The sequence below is a fragment of the Siphateles boraxobius genome, unplaced genomic scaffold, assembly GCF_051911475.1.
Source record: "Siphateles boraxobius isolate OS27281-9 unplaced genomic scaffold, OSU_SipBor_1 22, whole genome shotgun sequence".
Taxonomy (NCBI): domain Eukaryota; kingdom Metazoa; phylum Chordata; class Actinopteri; order Cypriniformes; family Leuciscidae; genus Siphateles; species Siphateles boraxobius.
Window position 1 is genome coordinate 28,109,537 of NW_027508833.1, and position 17,471 is coordinate 28,127,007.

General features: G+C 36.5%; 1 protein-coding gene across 1 annotated transcript in view; it reads left to right on the forward strand.

Annotated features, from left to right (window-relative positions):
- Positions 1 to 17,471, forward strand: part of ttc27 (tetratricopeptide repeat domain 27) — a 107,136-nt gene that overhangs the window by 5,952 nt on the left and 83,713 nt on the right. Inside the window, exons 2-5 of the mRNA XM_077239467.1 lie at positions 4,081 to 4,258; positions 11,812 to 11,941; positions 13,467 to 13,607; positions 16,325 to 16,427. Coding sequence (XP_077095582.1) covers positions 4,081 to 4,258; positions 11,812 to 11,941; positions 13,467 to 13,607; positions 16,325 to 16,427 — 552 coding nt within the window. The remainder of the gene's footprint in view (positions 1 to 4,080; positions 4,259 to 11,811; positions 11,942 to 13,466; positions 13,608 to 16,324; positions 16,428 to 17,471) is intronic.

Consider the following 17,471-nt stretch of genomic DNA (forward strand, 5'->3'; position numbering starts at 1 on the left):
ATCGGTTCATCATATAAAGCAACCAAGTCTGTTCAGAAAATTTGGACTAAACACCTCAATTCATATGGATTAGTTTTGCAATCTATTTAGGAACTTTTTGAAGCGTCAAAGTGGTAGTTGTGTAGCTGTCAATGGAGGGACAGAAATCACTTAGATTTTTTGTACACTTTTATTTTTAAGTTTATTTTATTTTTTAGTTTGCTGCATGGTTAAATAAATACTATTAAAAAAAAAACTATATATAGCCTATATTTGTTAACTCACGCAGTGCGTCGACACGCGCAAACACACGTGCCTACAGACTCAAGAAGTACTGTGTGGGACCATTTTGACAGAAAGGGCGACGAAGTTACTTGCAAAATATGCTACGTGGTATTAAAATTCAGTAGTAGTACAATGCAATAACAATGCCGTTGCAGGTGGGGGCGAGGCCCTGTGCAAACTTGAATTTTTTTTTTTTTTAATAAAACTAGACAAGCTGTGGATTGAGGTAGGCCTGCTATTTTTATTTGACGAAAAAACTCAGTCTGACTGAAAACAAACTGCTGGTTTAACAAATTGCCGGTTTTTCAAAGCTTCAAACGGAGTAAAAAAAATATATTTAGTGTAGGCCTATTTTATGTTTTTCTCTGTTGTCACTGTCAGAAATGCTGCAGGTGAGTGAAAATGTGATGTGAATCCAGGTTCTTTTGTTCTGTATGCTGCTGTTTGCACGTTAATATAAACCCGTGAAATTTTTTTGGGGTATTTTTAACGGGTCACTGACACTCGTCAATTTTATTTTTATTTAATGCCAATTCAATATTATAATCTTATCAGTTAACGGTTAATACTTGGATAACGAGCGAGCGGCGGTTTTCGGTCGGGAAAATTAACCGTAATGAGCATCCCTACATTTCATCAAAAAGATCTTCATTTGTGTTCCAAAGATGAACGAAAGTCTGACGTGTGGAACGGAACAAGGATGAGTAATTACAGACAGAATTTTCATTTTGGGTGTTCTAACTAAAGTCTTTTGTTTACACATTTGTGAGTAGATATCTTTGTTAGTCGCATCATATCTTGATGTACTACTTAATGTACCCGGATGTTGGTAGGTTTATATATATATATATGTATGTATGTTACAGGCACTGCACTAGCCATTATTTTTAATTGAAGGAGACCTAGGCCCTTATACTTGGGATCGGCCACAAATGAGGCGTTTCTTGGTGTTTCTTCCTCCTATCTGCTTTGGTCTTGATAAATTGTGGCATTTCTTTATTTAGTATCCAGTATTCATGTAATTCTTTTGTCTTTGAGTTTAATAAAGATCACTGTCTTGTCTTCTGTCCAAACATACCGCACCTTCTCTAAAGAATGATTAACTTTTACGTACGCCAGGTGACCTGTAAATGCAAAAAAACCTTTCCCTTGCAGTTTTGTGAAATGTTATTTGAATTGCCTAAAAACACCTCATGCTAGCATAAACTTTTTTTGTGATTTATAAACAAGAATTTTTGCGAAATGGATTTTGGTTTCCATTGGGCGTATTTTCAATTCACAATTTCAGTTTTCGCAATTTGAAGGGTAATGGAAATGCAGATAATGTTCACTCTGTAAAAAAAGAAAAGTCTGTAAAAATAGGCCCAATATACTGTTTTAAAGGCAGGGTAGGTAGAAATCCCCAAAAATACTTTTTTCCAAATTTGTTTAAACTGTCTTTATATATCAGTGCATAATTAAAATGTAAGTACTCTGGAAAAGACATTATAAAAATCAAGGGACTACAATAAACACAGCTCATTATTCCATTAACTCCCACCCCCTCTCTTCTCGGCTTCTTCCAAAGCCACGCCCCCAAAACACATGAACGCGCGATCCCGGCCGTTCGCTCAGCTGGAAGAGTCGGACGCGTTTACCAGCGCCGAGCAGAGAGGAGCGCAGTGCATGTAGTGACATGTCAGAATCACAAGTAATAAAATAACTAACTTTATCAGTATGAATACAAACAATTAACATGGCTGTTAGTACTCACTATCAAGCTTGCATATCGATACTGGTAAAGTTAAAAATATTTTACTACCTCGTAACGAATCAAACTCAATATAAGGCAAAGCTATAAATAGCTTCATTGATACACGTTTACCGTTACTATCAGTTACACTGTGATGAAGGTGAATTTGTAAGATTCATAACATAAGATTGTTTACAGATAAACTGAGTGACATACACTCAAACACCTTCTCAAAACTGCATTGCAGACACAAGATAATATAACACACACATAACATATATTGTATAACACATACAGATACAACATAAAGACATAGGTAAACGTATGTAGAGCATAACAACAAAACAAACGTGAAAAAACGGAGCAGGTAGAGTTCACGGTGAACATAGGAACAAAGTTTAGGCAGAGGGTAAAGCTAGGTATAAAAATAGATCCCCTAAACTTTTTTACCTAAAATTAAATTCGGCGAAATTAAACAAAACAGCTTTCAACTGCAGATAGGCCTATTGCTTATTTATCGTCTCAACCCTGGCTCACTAACAGTAACGTTATACCAGTCGACACCAAAGTTATCCTGTCATAGCTAAGCCAGTGTAACGTTAGTTATGCTACATAACATTAGGTAGCTATATTAGGTAGCTACGTGTGCTAGTGATACATGCTTCATGAAAAAATAAATGCCATCAAAATGAAAACAGCAAGATTACCTGTCCAGCAGAAATAAAGCCATCATGGAGTCACTTTCTAGCCCCTTGAGATCCCTCAGTTGTCGCCACCGCTGGAAAGCCACGCCAATATTGACTCTCATATGATTTCTTGATTTATCCAAAGACTTTTTGTTCATAGCCTTTTCAAATACTGTCTTCCTTTTTTTTTAACTTGTTTGACTTCGCTGCCTCTATATGCAGGTACTGAGAATTTTAAATGTTCTTTCTCTGCCATAATTGTTTTTACTAGCTTCTGTGCCTCTTCAAATGGTTGCGCGCATTTGGACTGGTCCTGTATCAGCAGAGGTGGTATCCATGGTAGCGAGGGAGAGTGACAGTCGCCCCAGCCAATCATTTCTTTCGTCCTGAATGGAATAATGAGCTGTGTTTATTACGGTCCTGAGAGGACTACAGACACTCGATTTTTATAATTTCTTTTCCAGAGTACTTACATTTTAATTATGCATTGATATATAAAGACAGTTTAAACAAATTTGGAAAAGTATTTTTGGGGATTTCTACCTACCCTGCCTTTAATATGATTTTCTGTATTGAATTTACACAGGTGTTTTACTTGTAGTTTGAATTACCCATTGATTGTGTTGTTTTTTAGGGTTAAATTAAATGTTCTTTTTCTTTAAAGGAAAATAAACTTAATGTTGTCCTAGTAGAATATTACCAATATCTTAATTTTTTTTCCCTATTTTACAGTAAAATGCCAATGTTAAACCATTTACATTTTTTTTAATGTATAGAATATTGTAAGGTAACTTAGTTAACCAATTAACATTTTTTTTTTACTGTTTTTTACTTATATTTTTACAGAAGAGAAGTAAAAAAAAATTATATTATAATAATAAACATTTCAGGTTAAAATGTTGTTTAATAATGTACAAAAACAATCTTAAGATCACAAGGTACTGTGAAAATTAATACCATAACCAATAACAAAATTGTGGACCATCATTAAAAATGAGGACCGTTTGTGACATACCACATTCTCACAGTTGTATTTTCATGATCGATCGCTTTTCCCTGCAGTCGCTTCTTGACTGCAGGGAAAAGGGATCGATCATGAAAATACAACTGTGAGAAAGATTTTGTATCAAAACTGTATCAAAGATTTTAAACTTCTTCATACACACACACACACCTAATACTCACAGTTTGAGATCTTATTAAAGAGCTTGACAACAGAATATTCTGCATTTGTTTCAGTTTTTAAATATGACAGTGAGATGAGAATCATGTTTCTCTCTCTATTAGGTTCTGGCACTTCAGAAATGAGTGCTAAAAATGATTTTCGGGAACAAACCATACGTATTGGTGTCTGAACGTATATCTTCAGCTACTCTCCCCTTGTATGTGTGTGTTCAGATGGAGGTCCGTTGTTGCAGTTGGTGTGTGAGGGAGATTTCGAGGCTGTGCTTTTCAGCTCCGTGGTGCAGGGGCTGCTGGGAGGTGCTCCTGAAGATGGTGACTGTATTGAGGCCTATCTGGAGAGACAGGTGCGGTCTTACCTGAGCAATGCCAATGAAGACCAGAGGAGTGACAGGTGAGGATTTATGACATATGATGGCTTTCTTTCAGTTTTTAACTGTACTTGCAGAAAGATCATGGCATTTTTGTGCTGTTCTGCACTACGGAACTCCATGAATTTCACCATAATGAGAAATATACATTTATATTATTTTTGTACTTCTAAATGCTGCAGGCACATGCATGTTCTGTGTAACACATTTAAGCGAGTTAATTAAATGTATAGAATATAAATGCAAATGAGGACAAGTTTAATTAGAGAAACTGTAATTCTATTAGTTTAAATTACACTGCTAGCTAAAGATGTCCTCAATTAGATACACTTATTGTGCCTGTTAAACTACAGGTCATTTTTTTATTTTATTGAAGCAGATTTACTGTTAAATAGCGCTATTTAAATGACTGAAATGATCATATTTATTGTGATTTAATGGTTTCATTTGTACTGTCTCCTATAATTGGCTATGAATTATTTAGCACTGTGATTGTAAATACAGCACCACTTATTTAGCACCAGTGAGATTGTAAATACAACATTTCTGATTTATTGATGGGCGAATTGTAATTCCTTTGTTAGATTTCTCTCACTCTCTATCTCTCATTATATATATATATATATATATATATATATATATATATATATATATATATATATATACACATACACATACAGTGCCTAGCATAAGTGAACACACCCATGCTAAAGTTGATTAAAAAGAGGAATAAAAAAATTCATCTTTTGGAAATTGATCTTAATGCCTTAATTTAAAAAAGTGAGGAAAAATCCAACCTTTAAGGACACCAATTTTCTTTGTGAATGAATAATGTATCGTAAATAAATAAATGTTCTTCCTTAAAATACAGGTTGCATAAGTCAGGACACCACTATGTTAAATTCCCATAGAGGCAGGCAGATTTTTATTTTTAAAGGCCAGTTGTTTTATGGATCCAGGATACTATGCATCCTGATAAAGTTCCATTGGCCTTTGGAATTAAAATATACCCACATCATCACAATCCCTTCACCATACCTAGAGATTGGCATGGTTTTATTTTAGTGAGGCTAATAGCTGGTTTGATTTGCATTGAGAGATGATCTTATGGAAAGTGCCCCATGCCAATCTTGATATGCCACACCTGTGAGATTGATGGATTATCTCTGCAAAGGAGAAGTGCTCACTAACAAAGATTTAGACAGATTTGTGAACAATATTTGAGAGAAATAGGGCTTTTGTGTACATAGAAAAAGTCTTATATCTTTGAGTTCAGCTCTAGCCTGGGTTTCCCCATGCTTCCTTGCGCGCAGCTCGATTTTATTCACGCTGCTAGGCAGCCTGGATTCTATGGACCAGATTTTCGCCTCAGCGAGGGGACCAATCACAGTAAATCACTGCTGTGTGACAAGGTGTACAGCAAACAAGCTAAAAAACCCAGAAATACATTTTTATAAGCTTCCGAACTGTAAAAGCCATCCTTTAAGAAGACAAAAGTGGATACAGTCAATAAGACGTGAAGCATCAGCAGGTAGAATGGGTAAATTGTGGGATCCTGACACTCATACTGAGTGACTCAGTAGGTCTACGTGTGCAGTAAACATTTTGTCACTGGTAAGTCAAATATCCAAATGTCAGTTTTATATATTATATGTAAGCTAAGCAATATCATGTCGCGTTCCAGTGGGCGTAGTTCTCAGAGTAGTTCGAGAACTAGTTGCGCTCTTTCTCAATTGATCCACTTTTATGTCCTGAAACAAACTGTTTTGATTTTTTTGACAGAAAATTTATTTCTGGGTTATTTAGCTTGTTTGCTGTACACCTTGTCACACAGCAGCTTTTTTAGACATTGTTTTGTTTTTTGTTACAAGTCATAAATGACAAGGAGGCAGCCTCTCGCAATGCAAAGTCAATGGAGACTGTTGGATTGTTTTCCCCTCCGGTGTGGGCGTGGCCTAAATACGCTCTGTCTCTATGCGACACACCGAAGCAGTTTGTTTATACCTATGGATCCAACATGGCAGCACAGACGCGAAGTTACCTTTCGATGCAGCCTTAGATATTGTTCTAAGTAGTTTAGTTGAATCTCTGACCCATCGTCTTCCTCGTATACTTTCTGTTGCTCTACATACGTCATCTGGTATAATTGAAACGATTGGCTATGAGCTACGTACAGGCGCATTTGATAGACATTCGTAGCACCCAATAAACGGCTCTGGGCATTCGTAAACTACGCCTCAAATACGAGAAAATTAACGTGGTTCCCAGACCCACGTCTCAATGAGACTAGCCAGGCTAGTTCAGCTCATGAAAAATGGGCGCAAAAACAAAAGTGTTGCGTTTATAATTTTGTTTTGTGTGTTTGTTTGTTTGTTTATTTGTTTGTTGGATATCAGATGTTAAATAGATCCAAAGTTCGTTGGAGTTGCAGAAACTTGATGGCGTGTCTGATTAAAACACTGGGCAAATACCAGTCCTTTGCTCTCTTTTATTTTAAGTTCAGGATGATTAAGTCTTGAGTTATTCACATGACATGAAGTTCATAGATTCACATGGAGCTGTTTAACACGATGTAATTTGACAGGTGTTAACGGATGCACAAGATGAACAGGATGTACAAGATGGTCTTGAGTCACTACAAACAATACAATAAACAAAATCAAACTCATATAATTCATCTATATATATATATATAATTATACACGTATACGTATACTCAATCCAAACATTTAAAATAAACGAATTCAAACAATACAATTGGCAAAAAAACCTTACTTGACGCATCCTGAGGAAAGGGACTCAAAGGACATGGTCGGGTGTCCGTTCAAACACCCACACCTCAGCAATGCAAAAGAAACAAAGGAAGGGGGTGTATCATCTCGACCAGGGGGTGTATCATACGGGTTATGTAGTGCACTAGATTTAGTAGTGTAATTTGCTTGGATTTGTGGGATATGTAGTACATATATATGTATATAGGAAAAAAAAGGTAAAATTTAAGAAAAGGGCAAATTCACAACAGCCGCCCCCAAATACAGTCATGTATTTGCTATTACTCATCTACTTCAGGTAATGGAATTAACTTGAGTACCACACCCTTGTCAGTTTCCATTCGCAAATAGGCTACTGACCCATATGCGCTCTGAGGTGCCGCAAAAAATATGCAACTCTCTGGATGTGATTTGGTTAGAAGGTAAGGTTAAATAACAACGAGGAAGCTGTATCAATGACAGGTCAGGGAGCTCAGTTTCCCAAGCCTTCCAGACCTGTTGAAAAGGATTTGAAACATACCCGGACTCCTCCAACTTAGCAATTTCTTGGTCATATACAGCAGCAGTTTTAGGATTTCTTTGGAGGCGTCTCTCGGTACATCTGACAGAAGACATAACTGCATTCGGTGAACCTCGTAACCTTATGGTGGAAGCAGCACGCAATAACAGAGTGGCATCAGGGCTCGAATTTCAAAACGAAATTCAGGACCTGGGCATATATTTGCACACCATCCACATAATTCTTGAACAATAGATGTATTAGCAAAGGCATTATCGTCAGAAGCATCATCAAAAGACTCAGAAAATTCAGAATATTTAGAAGAAACTACTAACTGTGACATTCTAGATATCATCTAACTAAGCATACCCTTAATTCCAAGTATTTCTTGTTTAACATCGATATCAGGTAAATCATGTTGAGACTGTTCACAATGAGCAGATGAGCATGGGGCAGGTCTTAAAGAAGATGGATTTCCATACTGGGTTTGGTGATGATCACTTACAACTAGTGTTGGTGAGTAAGGGGGAGAAGGAGCACGTTCTCACCATACAGTCTGTAAAACAGACAGGAGGTCTTCTCCTTTGGCTGTGCCGGATTGCAGGTCTTGCATGGTAATCCATTCCACCATACACTAGCGTAATAAGCTAATCTGTGGTTAAACTAAAACTAACGTTAAAACTGGGTATATTTGATTATCATAAACGCATCCCAGAGAACGGTCGACTCTGTACCTATTTTCACATTCAGTTAATGAGCATGTTTACATGCACGTTCTTAACCGATAATGCTGAATAAACTGACAATGCATGTGGTCATGTAAACGCATTAACCCGTTTTCCTTTATCGGAGTCGAGTCATAAGTTTCAGTATAAACCAATCGACTCAGCTAGATTTTTGCCCCTTACTCTGATTTCTCCCGGCATTAAAACACATTAACCCGCGTTCTTTGAGCTTACTGAAGTGCGCATATGTGAGCATGAGAGGATAATGTGTGTCTGTGTCCGTAAATTTCCCGCTGACATGTTGATATACTCTGAGTCAGATATAAAAATGATTAGGAGGATCTTTTTGTACCTCACTATACCGGGAAATAACCTGATTTAGCCTATTAATAAACACTCCACCTTTGCTAGCAAAATAGAAAAAGATTCCCATAAATATATATATATATATATATATATATATATATATATATATATATATATGAGAGAGAGGTAAAAGAAGTAGAGGTAAAATTAAAGAAAAGGGCCAAATTTATAACATTATTTTCATTACATATTTTCACCACATTTTTATATATATATATATATATATATATATATATATATATATATATATATATATATATATATATATATATATATATTAATGCAGCATCTACTAATAATTTATTCAAGCGCGATAAGACGGAAAAAAAATAACTCAAATCTGTACTGGTGCACTAGTCCAAATTCAATTTTTTCCGTTTAGATTTTTCTGGATTGTTTTTTTTCTTTTTAATTTATGTAATTTGTGTTTGAATTTTTTTGTACTCCCATTTTAAAGGTTACATACATTTTTTGTAATTTATTAAAACATTAATATATTTCTGTCATAATTTCTTCAGGTTAAACCAAACTTATTTTGACTGGTTACCGTGAAGACCTTTGAGTTTTTGTGTGCATTTATAAAATGACGCTAATTTTTCTCGATAGTTTGGTAAAATACTGATGAAGTGACTCTCAGAGCAGCTCTGGAGGTGAAATTGATGCAGTCATGTACTTGTATAGTGAGGCAGCAGAGGATGAAAACTGCAAGCATCACACAATATTCATTCACACAGGTATTGTGATTTTGTTTTAAGTGTTCTGACCTACTTTTGATTTATTCATCCAAGAATTGACAAATTAGGTGAAATTCCGCATATACAGTAAATTCCATTTTTATGACTGGATTCCGTGATTCCATCTGTGATTCCATCTGTGTATTGTCGCGAAAATCATTGGACCCTAGTGAAGTGGGTCTCTAAAATGAAACACTAAAATGCTGCTTCAGAGTTCTTTCACGCTTGAACTGACAAAAACACAAATTTGTAAAATTTGCTGTTTTGTTGAGTATCTACGTAAGCAGTCCTAAATGAGTTAAAAAGTGTTAAATGAACGTAAACAGTTGTGAGAAAATAGAAAGTGTATCAGATCCGCATTATGTGCTTCAGGTCTTAAAGTGACAGCAGCCTAATAAACGTGCTGCTGTCTGTGTCAATGTTAATCAAAGAACAAAAGACAAAGAGAAAATCACTCACTGCTCTTGACTGAATAACCTTTGTAGCTTGAGTAAGGATTATTTTATATTTAGGATATTTAATTTATGCAGTGAAGACTGTGCAGTGTTTGATTTATTCAATTTCTGTATATTTACCTCTTAGACCTACCTGAAAGGTTACATGGGTCAAAACAATAAAAAAAAAAATTGGTGCATTTTAGCATGGCAGGGGAAAATCTGAACCGGCCAGACTGGGCAAGCAGAAGAAAAAAAAACTTACTGTTGAGCCTTGATTTATTAAAGGCACGGCTAAATGTGACATTTATGACAATGAATGTGTTTATGTGAAGATTGTTTTAATGTACACTTAAATTAAAAGTTGTAATAAATTGATAGCTTTCAATTATACTGCAATGTTGAATGGCCATAATTAATGGGTAAATTTGAGAATTTGTTTTATTTTGAGTGTACACAAAAAAAATTTGACACTTAACACAATAGAATGATGTATAACACTTATATTATTTTGAGTATTTTGAGTCTTTTGCATTGATAAAAAAAAAAGCGATGTGATTGCGCCGGCGTGACTGCCAACCCAAGAAGGTTAAAAGAGACACCTGTATCAGTATTGGTATTACTGAATACTGGCCATAGTGCCTAGTAAAAAGATGCCATTTAACAAATATTTAAAATACACTGTCTTTGTTTAACAACATAAAGACTTCAAAAACCTCCGAACATTATTTTGGAAATTCAATGTGAAAGTATTACAATATAAAAATATATTAAGAATGATTAATTAGGTGTGATTAATTACAGAAAAATGTGTAATTAATCATTTGATCACATTTATATATATTGATTTGTTTATATTTTTCCCCTCCACATCCAGTAAAAATCAATGAGGACCAATGTTGTTTGGAATTCATCGACTTTCATTGTATGTATAAAACATCATCTTTCAAAATATCATCTGTTGTGTTTTGAATGCCATGCGTTTTGAATATTCATTACAGGTTTGGAATGACATTAGGGAGTAAATGATGAATGTTCATTTATACGCTTAAAGCAAGAAACACAAAATTAGAATGCTCCCATTAGATTTAAGGAAACTGACTACATGACAAATTAGCGTAGATGTGTTGTGTACTGCTATGTAAGGAGTTTTAGCGGTCCGTGGCTTCAGCTGAGTGGAGCGTTTTATTGTGTCGAGAATGAATAAAACCATACAGAAGGGTTCAAACACTGTCCCCTTCCTTTCAGCCATGAATTACTAATTTTCGATAAGCCCACTTTAACATCCTTTCTCTACAGAGAAAGAACGAGTTGAGGAAAGGAAGGTTGCGTTGTGCTCCCCAACCGTGCTTCTCTTCTTATCTCTCCTCTGCTCGATCACGCTCTCCTTGCTTTCTTTTTCTTTTTATACAGCCTCTCTCATTGTGGCTTCTGTTAGAGAGGCAGAAAGTGGTTGTACATGAGCAGAATGCTTTGAATAATGAGTGATGCTTTCTGTTGAGAGATTAGATGCTGGTAGATTGATGTTTGTGTGCTGTTGAATGCAGGAGAGATGTTTTTTTTCAATCTTTTTTTCCCTTTTCTTTTTGTCCTCGTCTTCTCTTTCTGTTGTGTTGTGCATTCTCATTTATTTTTCATGTAATATTTTAAAGGCACCAAAATACACAATGAGATTGACTCAACTGTTTTCTTTCTCTCCTGTGAGAATAGCATGTTGTAGATCGCAGCGAAACATGAATGTGTGAATTTGGGTTCCATGTAAATGTCCTTTCTCAATGGCATCTGGGGACTGACTCTACAGTACGGGAGAATTACTATCTCAGGTCTTTTATTTCAGCGGGTGGCACATTGCTGGCACCTGATTCATCCATTCAGGTTATACATTTACATCAACTGTATGTGGAAACGTTATTAAAAAGAATCAACGAACGTTAACCTGATGGATGTTTTGGTGGGGTCAACCTGGGTATTTCGGTTCAATAAATCCAGGGACTGTAATAAGATGTTAAAATGCATTTTTCTGAACCTGATCTCTTGTCTATTGTAGAGAAACTGCTCTGTTGGCGTTGGCAGTGGGGTGTCTGAATCTTTTCGCTCAGAGTAATTGGACCGGGCCGCCGGTTGAGCTTCACATCTCTGATTTTCTGCCTGAGGCCTTGCTCCAGAACTTCTCAGAGGTGCGGTACCATTATGCATCCATCCATCCATCCACCCCTCCGCACATCCATCCATCCTTCTGCACATCCATCCACATGCCCATCCATCCATCTGCACATCCATCCATCCATCCGCATATCCGCACATCCATCCATCCGCATATCCGCACATCCATCCATCCATCCATCCATCCGCATATCCGCACATCCATCCGCATATCCCCCCATCCATCCCCCCATCCATCCATCCATCCATCCATCCACACTTCCATCCATCCGCACATCCATCCATCCGCACATCCATCCATCCGCACATCCATCCATCCGCACATCCATCCACACATTTTTAATGAGGAAAATAAAACGCTAAATGCTCATGTGAAATTATGTGATGTGTGTGTGATGGATGGAATGGAAGATGATGGAGACACTGGGCAGGTCAGGGCTCTGGATAATGAGTGTGTAGAGGTCTACAGGGTTGCTAATGAAACCTCTCAGGGCTCCTAATTATACAGAGGTGAAGAGATTCTTCTCCCTAATGCCCTACGGAGGCCTTGTAGATCCCTGGAGAGGCACTGTGTGTGTGTAACACTTTCTGCTGTTTCACAGCTTTCTAAAGCTGCTGATTTATCAGCCTTGTCCTAGAGAGCAGAGCCTCTCTAAATTAGACTGAGAGTAGCGCACATGGAGAGAGATGGGTGGACTGAAGGCACTTACTATAAGTAGGGCCTGAATATAAAACCAATGGAATATGTTAATAATAGTTTTAGTGCCTACTTTTTTTCTAAGTCATTTGTTCTATTTGTTTGTTCCTTTTTTTTATACAATGAATTTAAGAATTTTGTATGCACTTTTGTGAACCTGTTACAACCATTTGGTGTGGTTAAATGCAGTTTAAACCACATAATTTGGGTTATCGTCTAGTGATAAATATATAAATTAATATGAATTTAATATAACATTTTAAAATAAGAAACCTACAGAATTGGTAACAGGGTTGAAAATTAAAATCACTGTCACTTAGTGAAGTTTTTGATAAACCTATTTCCTATAAATTATAAAAATATATATTTTCTATTACATTAAATATGTTTATCAAAAACTATAAACCAGTTTTTTCAATCTTGTCATTTTTATGTAATAGTTGAGGAGATTAAAAGGAAAATTACTGTTAAATTTCATGATTAATAATTTTAAATAAATTTACTATTTAACAACATACCATGGTGGTTGCAGTTTTCATTACTATTGTAAAACCATGATATATTAATATTAGATGTCCCTAATAGTGTGAGAACATTTATTTTCTGTAATCTTGTTTGATCTCTCTCTCTCTCTCTCTCTCTCTCTCTCTCTCTCTCTCTCTCTCTCTCTCTCTCTCTCTCTCTCTCTCTCTCTCTCTCTCTCTCTCTCTCTCTCTCTCTCTCTCTCTCTCTCTCTCTCTCTCTCTCTTTCCTCTATCTCTCTCTCTCTCTCTCTCACACACACACACACACACACACACACACACACACACACACACACACGCACACACACACACACACAGCCTGCGGCCCTGAACATGGCCGTGTTGTCCAGTCTTCAGCTGGATGGAGAGTCTGTCTACAGTCTCGTGTCCAATCCCCTCCTGCTGCTGCTGACCAGAGTCATATTCGTCAACTGCGGCGCCAAACTGGAGACCCTTCAGGTGAGATACAATCACTTTTACAGCACTGCAGTAGAATTCACCGTGATTTGGAACACAAGATGACACACCAATACAGTACAACAGCAGGACACAATAACTTGACAATTTCTTTTTGGGAAACTAATGTTAGTGACAAGGGTGTTCTGTAGTTTGAGTTCACTTGAAGTACACCAATATGTGTGTTGGTAATAAGGAGCCATCATTTTTTAATTTTACTCTCATATGTTTGCAGTCATTACTCTATGCTCATTTGTGCATTACTGAGAGAGACGACGAAGAATTATGAGGCTGTTAAAAATAAGAGTTAAATTATGACTCTGGTTTCCTTTTTTGCTCTCTGTATGTGTGTGTGTCAAGGCTTCACCCATAAATTTCACAGCAGTGGAGCATTAGGATGGATATGTGTCTCCTGTTGTTTGTTGGTCCTATACTGATGCTTATTTATGTTACATGATTCTCCAATAGCAGGCTAAGCATTAGTTTGGATCATTGTTCATAAATTCCTGCATTCCCATTGAAAAACATCTACTGTCTGGATAAAGGTGCTGTGTGGAATTTCTTCAAGTGGAATTGAAAAGTTTCCCAAAACACTTCTTTACCATTATTTAAACAAAATAGTAGCCCCTCCTCAAAATCACCCTTTCGGTTGAATCCGATGTTATTATACCGATTTTCAGCAGTCATTACTCCAGGCTTCAGAAATTATTCTAATATCCTGATTTGGTGCTCAAGAAACTCTTCGTCGTCGTCGTCTTCTTGAAAACAATTGTGATGCTTAATATTTTTTGGAAACGGTGATGCGTCTGTCAAGCTCAAAGTCATAAATTATTTATTCTGTATAAGCCCTACAAGTTTTTAGTGTTTTTTTTGTGTGTGAGGGACAGACCACAAATTAAAATGTTAATAGCAAATGGCATCTACTGTGTCAACTAAAGGTTCAGTCCTCTTCTAAAGCTACAGCTAGAAAAGTAACATTCCAGCTATCTTTGCATTGACAAGTGCAGTATGGGCATTAATAGTGCTAATTGTAAAATTATATGGCCCACTTCCACAGCAGCGGAAAAAGCACTTCCACATGGAATGTCATCATCAGTATTGATGCTATAGTTCTTGACTGAAGCAACCGCTTTTCAGGTTGTCAATCAGAATAGGATGAAGTCATGATGAATCTCACTGTTCTCTCTTTCTCAAAGCAGTTCATTACAGCCTTAAAATCCTGCAGTCTTTTATTAAATTGTAAATATTAAACAAAGCTTATTTTCCCAGCAGTGTCCACAGTCTTTTACAGTATTTTAACTGTCTGTGATGAAGACATTACACATTGCGTACTGTCTTTTTTTTCTTTTTCTTTCTGACTGGCGTAACTAATGCATTTATATATTTATTATTTCCCCGTCTCGTGCAACTACAAGCATAGGGAGGAAAATATTTCTGTTGCGATTAGTTGAAAGAAAGAGAGGTATATATGAAACTCTGACTGATTGCCTTTTTGAGATTTTTCCTCCTCTTCCTTCTGCTCCTTGTCCTCCTACTCTTTATTCTCCTCCTCCAGTTCCTTTTCCTTCCCCTCCTGCTCTTTCTCCTTCTTTCACCTCGTCCTTCTCTTTCTCCTCTTCCTTCTTTCTCTCTCTTTCACCTCGTCCTTCTCTTTCTCCTCTTCCTTCTTTCTCCTTCTCTTTCACCTCGTCCTTCTCTTTCTCCTCTTCCTTCTCTTTCTCTTTCTCCTTCTCTTTCACCTCCTCCTTCTCTTTCTCCTCTTTCTCCTCTTCTTTCTCTTTCACCTTCTTTCACCTCCTTCTCTTTCTCCTCTTCCTTCTCTTTCTCCTTCTTTCTCTTTCTCCTACTCTTTCACCTCCTCCTTCTCTTTCTCATTCTTTCAACTTCTCTTTCTCCTCCTCTTGCTCTTTCTCCTTCTCATTCTCCTCCTGCTCCTCCATACATTATATAATTAATTAATGTGTATATACAGGTTTTTAGAAAGGATGCATTAAATTGATCAAAAGTGACAGTAAAGACATTTATAATGTTACATGAGATTTCCATTTCAAATAAATGAACTTTCTATTCATCGAATTTACTGTTTCCACAAAAATATTAAATGTTACTCAAATATTAAATGCACAAACACTGTACTGTTGTAGCTGAAAGAAAGAGTTTGGTTTGTGTTGTTGACACGTCGAAAATACGCTGTTTTAAAAGGATGAGAATACACAACACTTTAACAAACCATTTTCAGACTCTTTGTGAAATGAGGTGATGTGTACAGTGTGTTTATTATGAGAAAATGACCTTGGATGCATGTAAACCTTTTGTACGAGAACTCCAAACCAAACTAGGGAGGGAACCTTTAAAATAGCATAATAAGGGCGTTTTTCAACATTTGATAATAAATGTTTCTTGAACATCAAATTAACTTATCACAGTTGAATGATTTCTGAATTATCATGTGACACTGAAGACTGGAGTAATGGCTGTTGAAAATTCAGCTTTACATCACAGGTAAATTTAAAAACATTTTTTTTAAAAATTAATATAGAAAATGTTTTTGAAATTGTAATACTTGTTACTGTTTTACTGTATTTTCTTATTTAAAAAATGCAGCCTTGGTGAGCATACAAGACTTCTTTCAAAAACATTAAATCATACCAACCATAACATTTTGAAAGGTAGCATAAATGTAACTTGTCACATCTCTCTGTTTGCGTGTGTGTAAATAGCTGCTGCCCTGGTGGACCCTGCGATATGTCACTCTACATCAGCAGATACTAGAGGAGAGATCCCCACTGCTCTTCAACCTGGCGCTCAGCTGCATCGAGAAAGGCAAGAAAACACACACACCCCCACACACACCCACAGTTGTGTAGTCCTTTTACCTGTTATAACAACTACATTTGGATTTGGATTTATAACAACTACATTTGGAGACGTTTTAGAGATCATGTAGCTTTGAAGATAGACCAATCATGAACTTCAAAATTGATTTTGTCAAAGCCACAAGGCACTGATTTAAATATAAAAAAAAAAAATTCCAAATTCACAGTGAATACCTACAGTGCTAATGATCCTTAAGTGAGATCCAGCAATCAAAGAATTTGCGGTTGCTGTGTAACAAGAGTACATAATCTTGTACCCATTTAAAAAAAGAGAAAATTCAAATAGTTTTTGCATCAAGCCAGATGTGATTAATCTCATGTTTGTTTTGGTTCGAGGCTTGAGGATTTTTTTTATTTTGAAATGCCTGTAGAGAAAATGTACAGTATGTGTATTCAATTCTTCTTGAACCCAGGCTGCTGAAAAAGTACACACTGTTGCGCTAAATGCCAACGTTTGCAAGGTTTTTTCTTTTTAAAGAAATCATTATTTGAAACATCTTGGACTGAAATTGACAACCTTTTATTACAATGCTTTTTAAAGGGTAACTAAACCCTAAACCAACTTTTTTTAGTTAATGTTCTGTAAGAATGGGGCTTTATTAGTACTGTTCATTGATTCGAGTAACTTTTTTGACATTTGTGTATAAAGTGTTTTAATTCTACAATATATGGTGTAAAAACGTCTGAGTGCTGCCCTCTTCAGGTTGAACGGTGGCTACTGCAGTTGAATTTTCCTATTGGATGTTTGGGGTGGTTGGTGACGTAAGGGGTTGTTGGTGAGGTAGGCAAGTTCCATACAGACAGATGCGTCTCAGGTGCACGCCCCCTTTCGCTGGGCTCTGCCCACTTTTCCAGCATTTTTCAAATATTGCCAGTGGGTGGAGTCGGGCTCTGACCAGGGGTTTAGTTACCCTTTAAACAATTAAGTTTAGTAGCTTAGCTTGGCAATCAATCAGCATCATCAATTTTTTGTTTACCCTTGTGGGAGTAG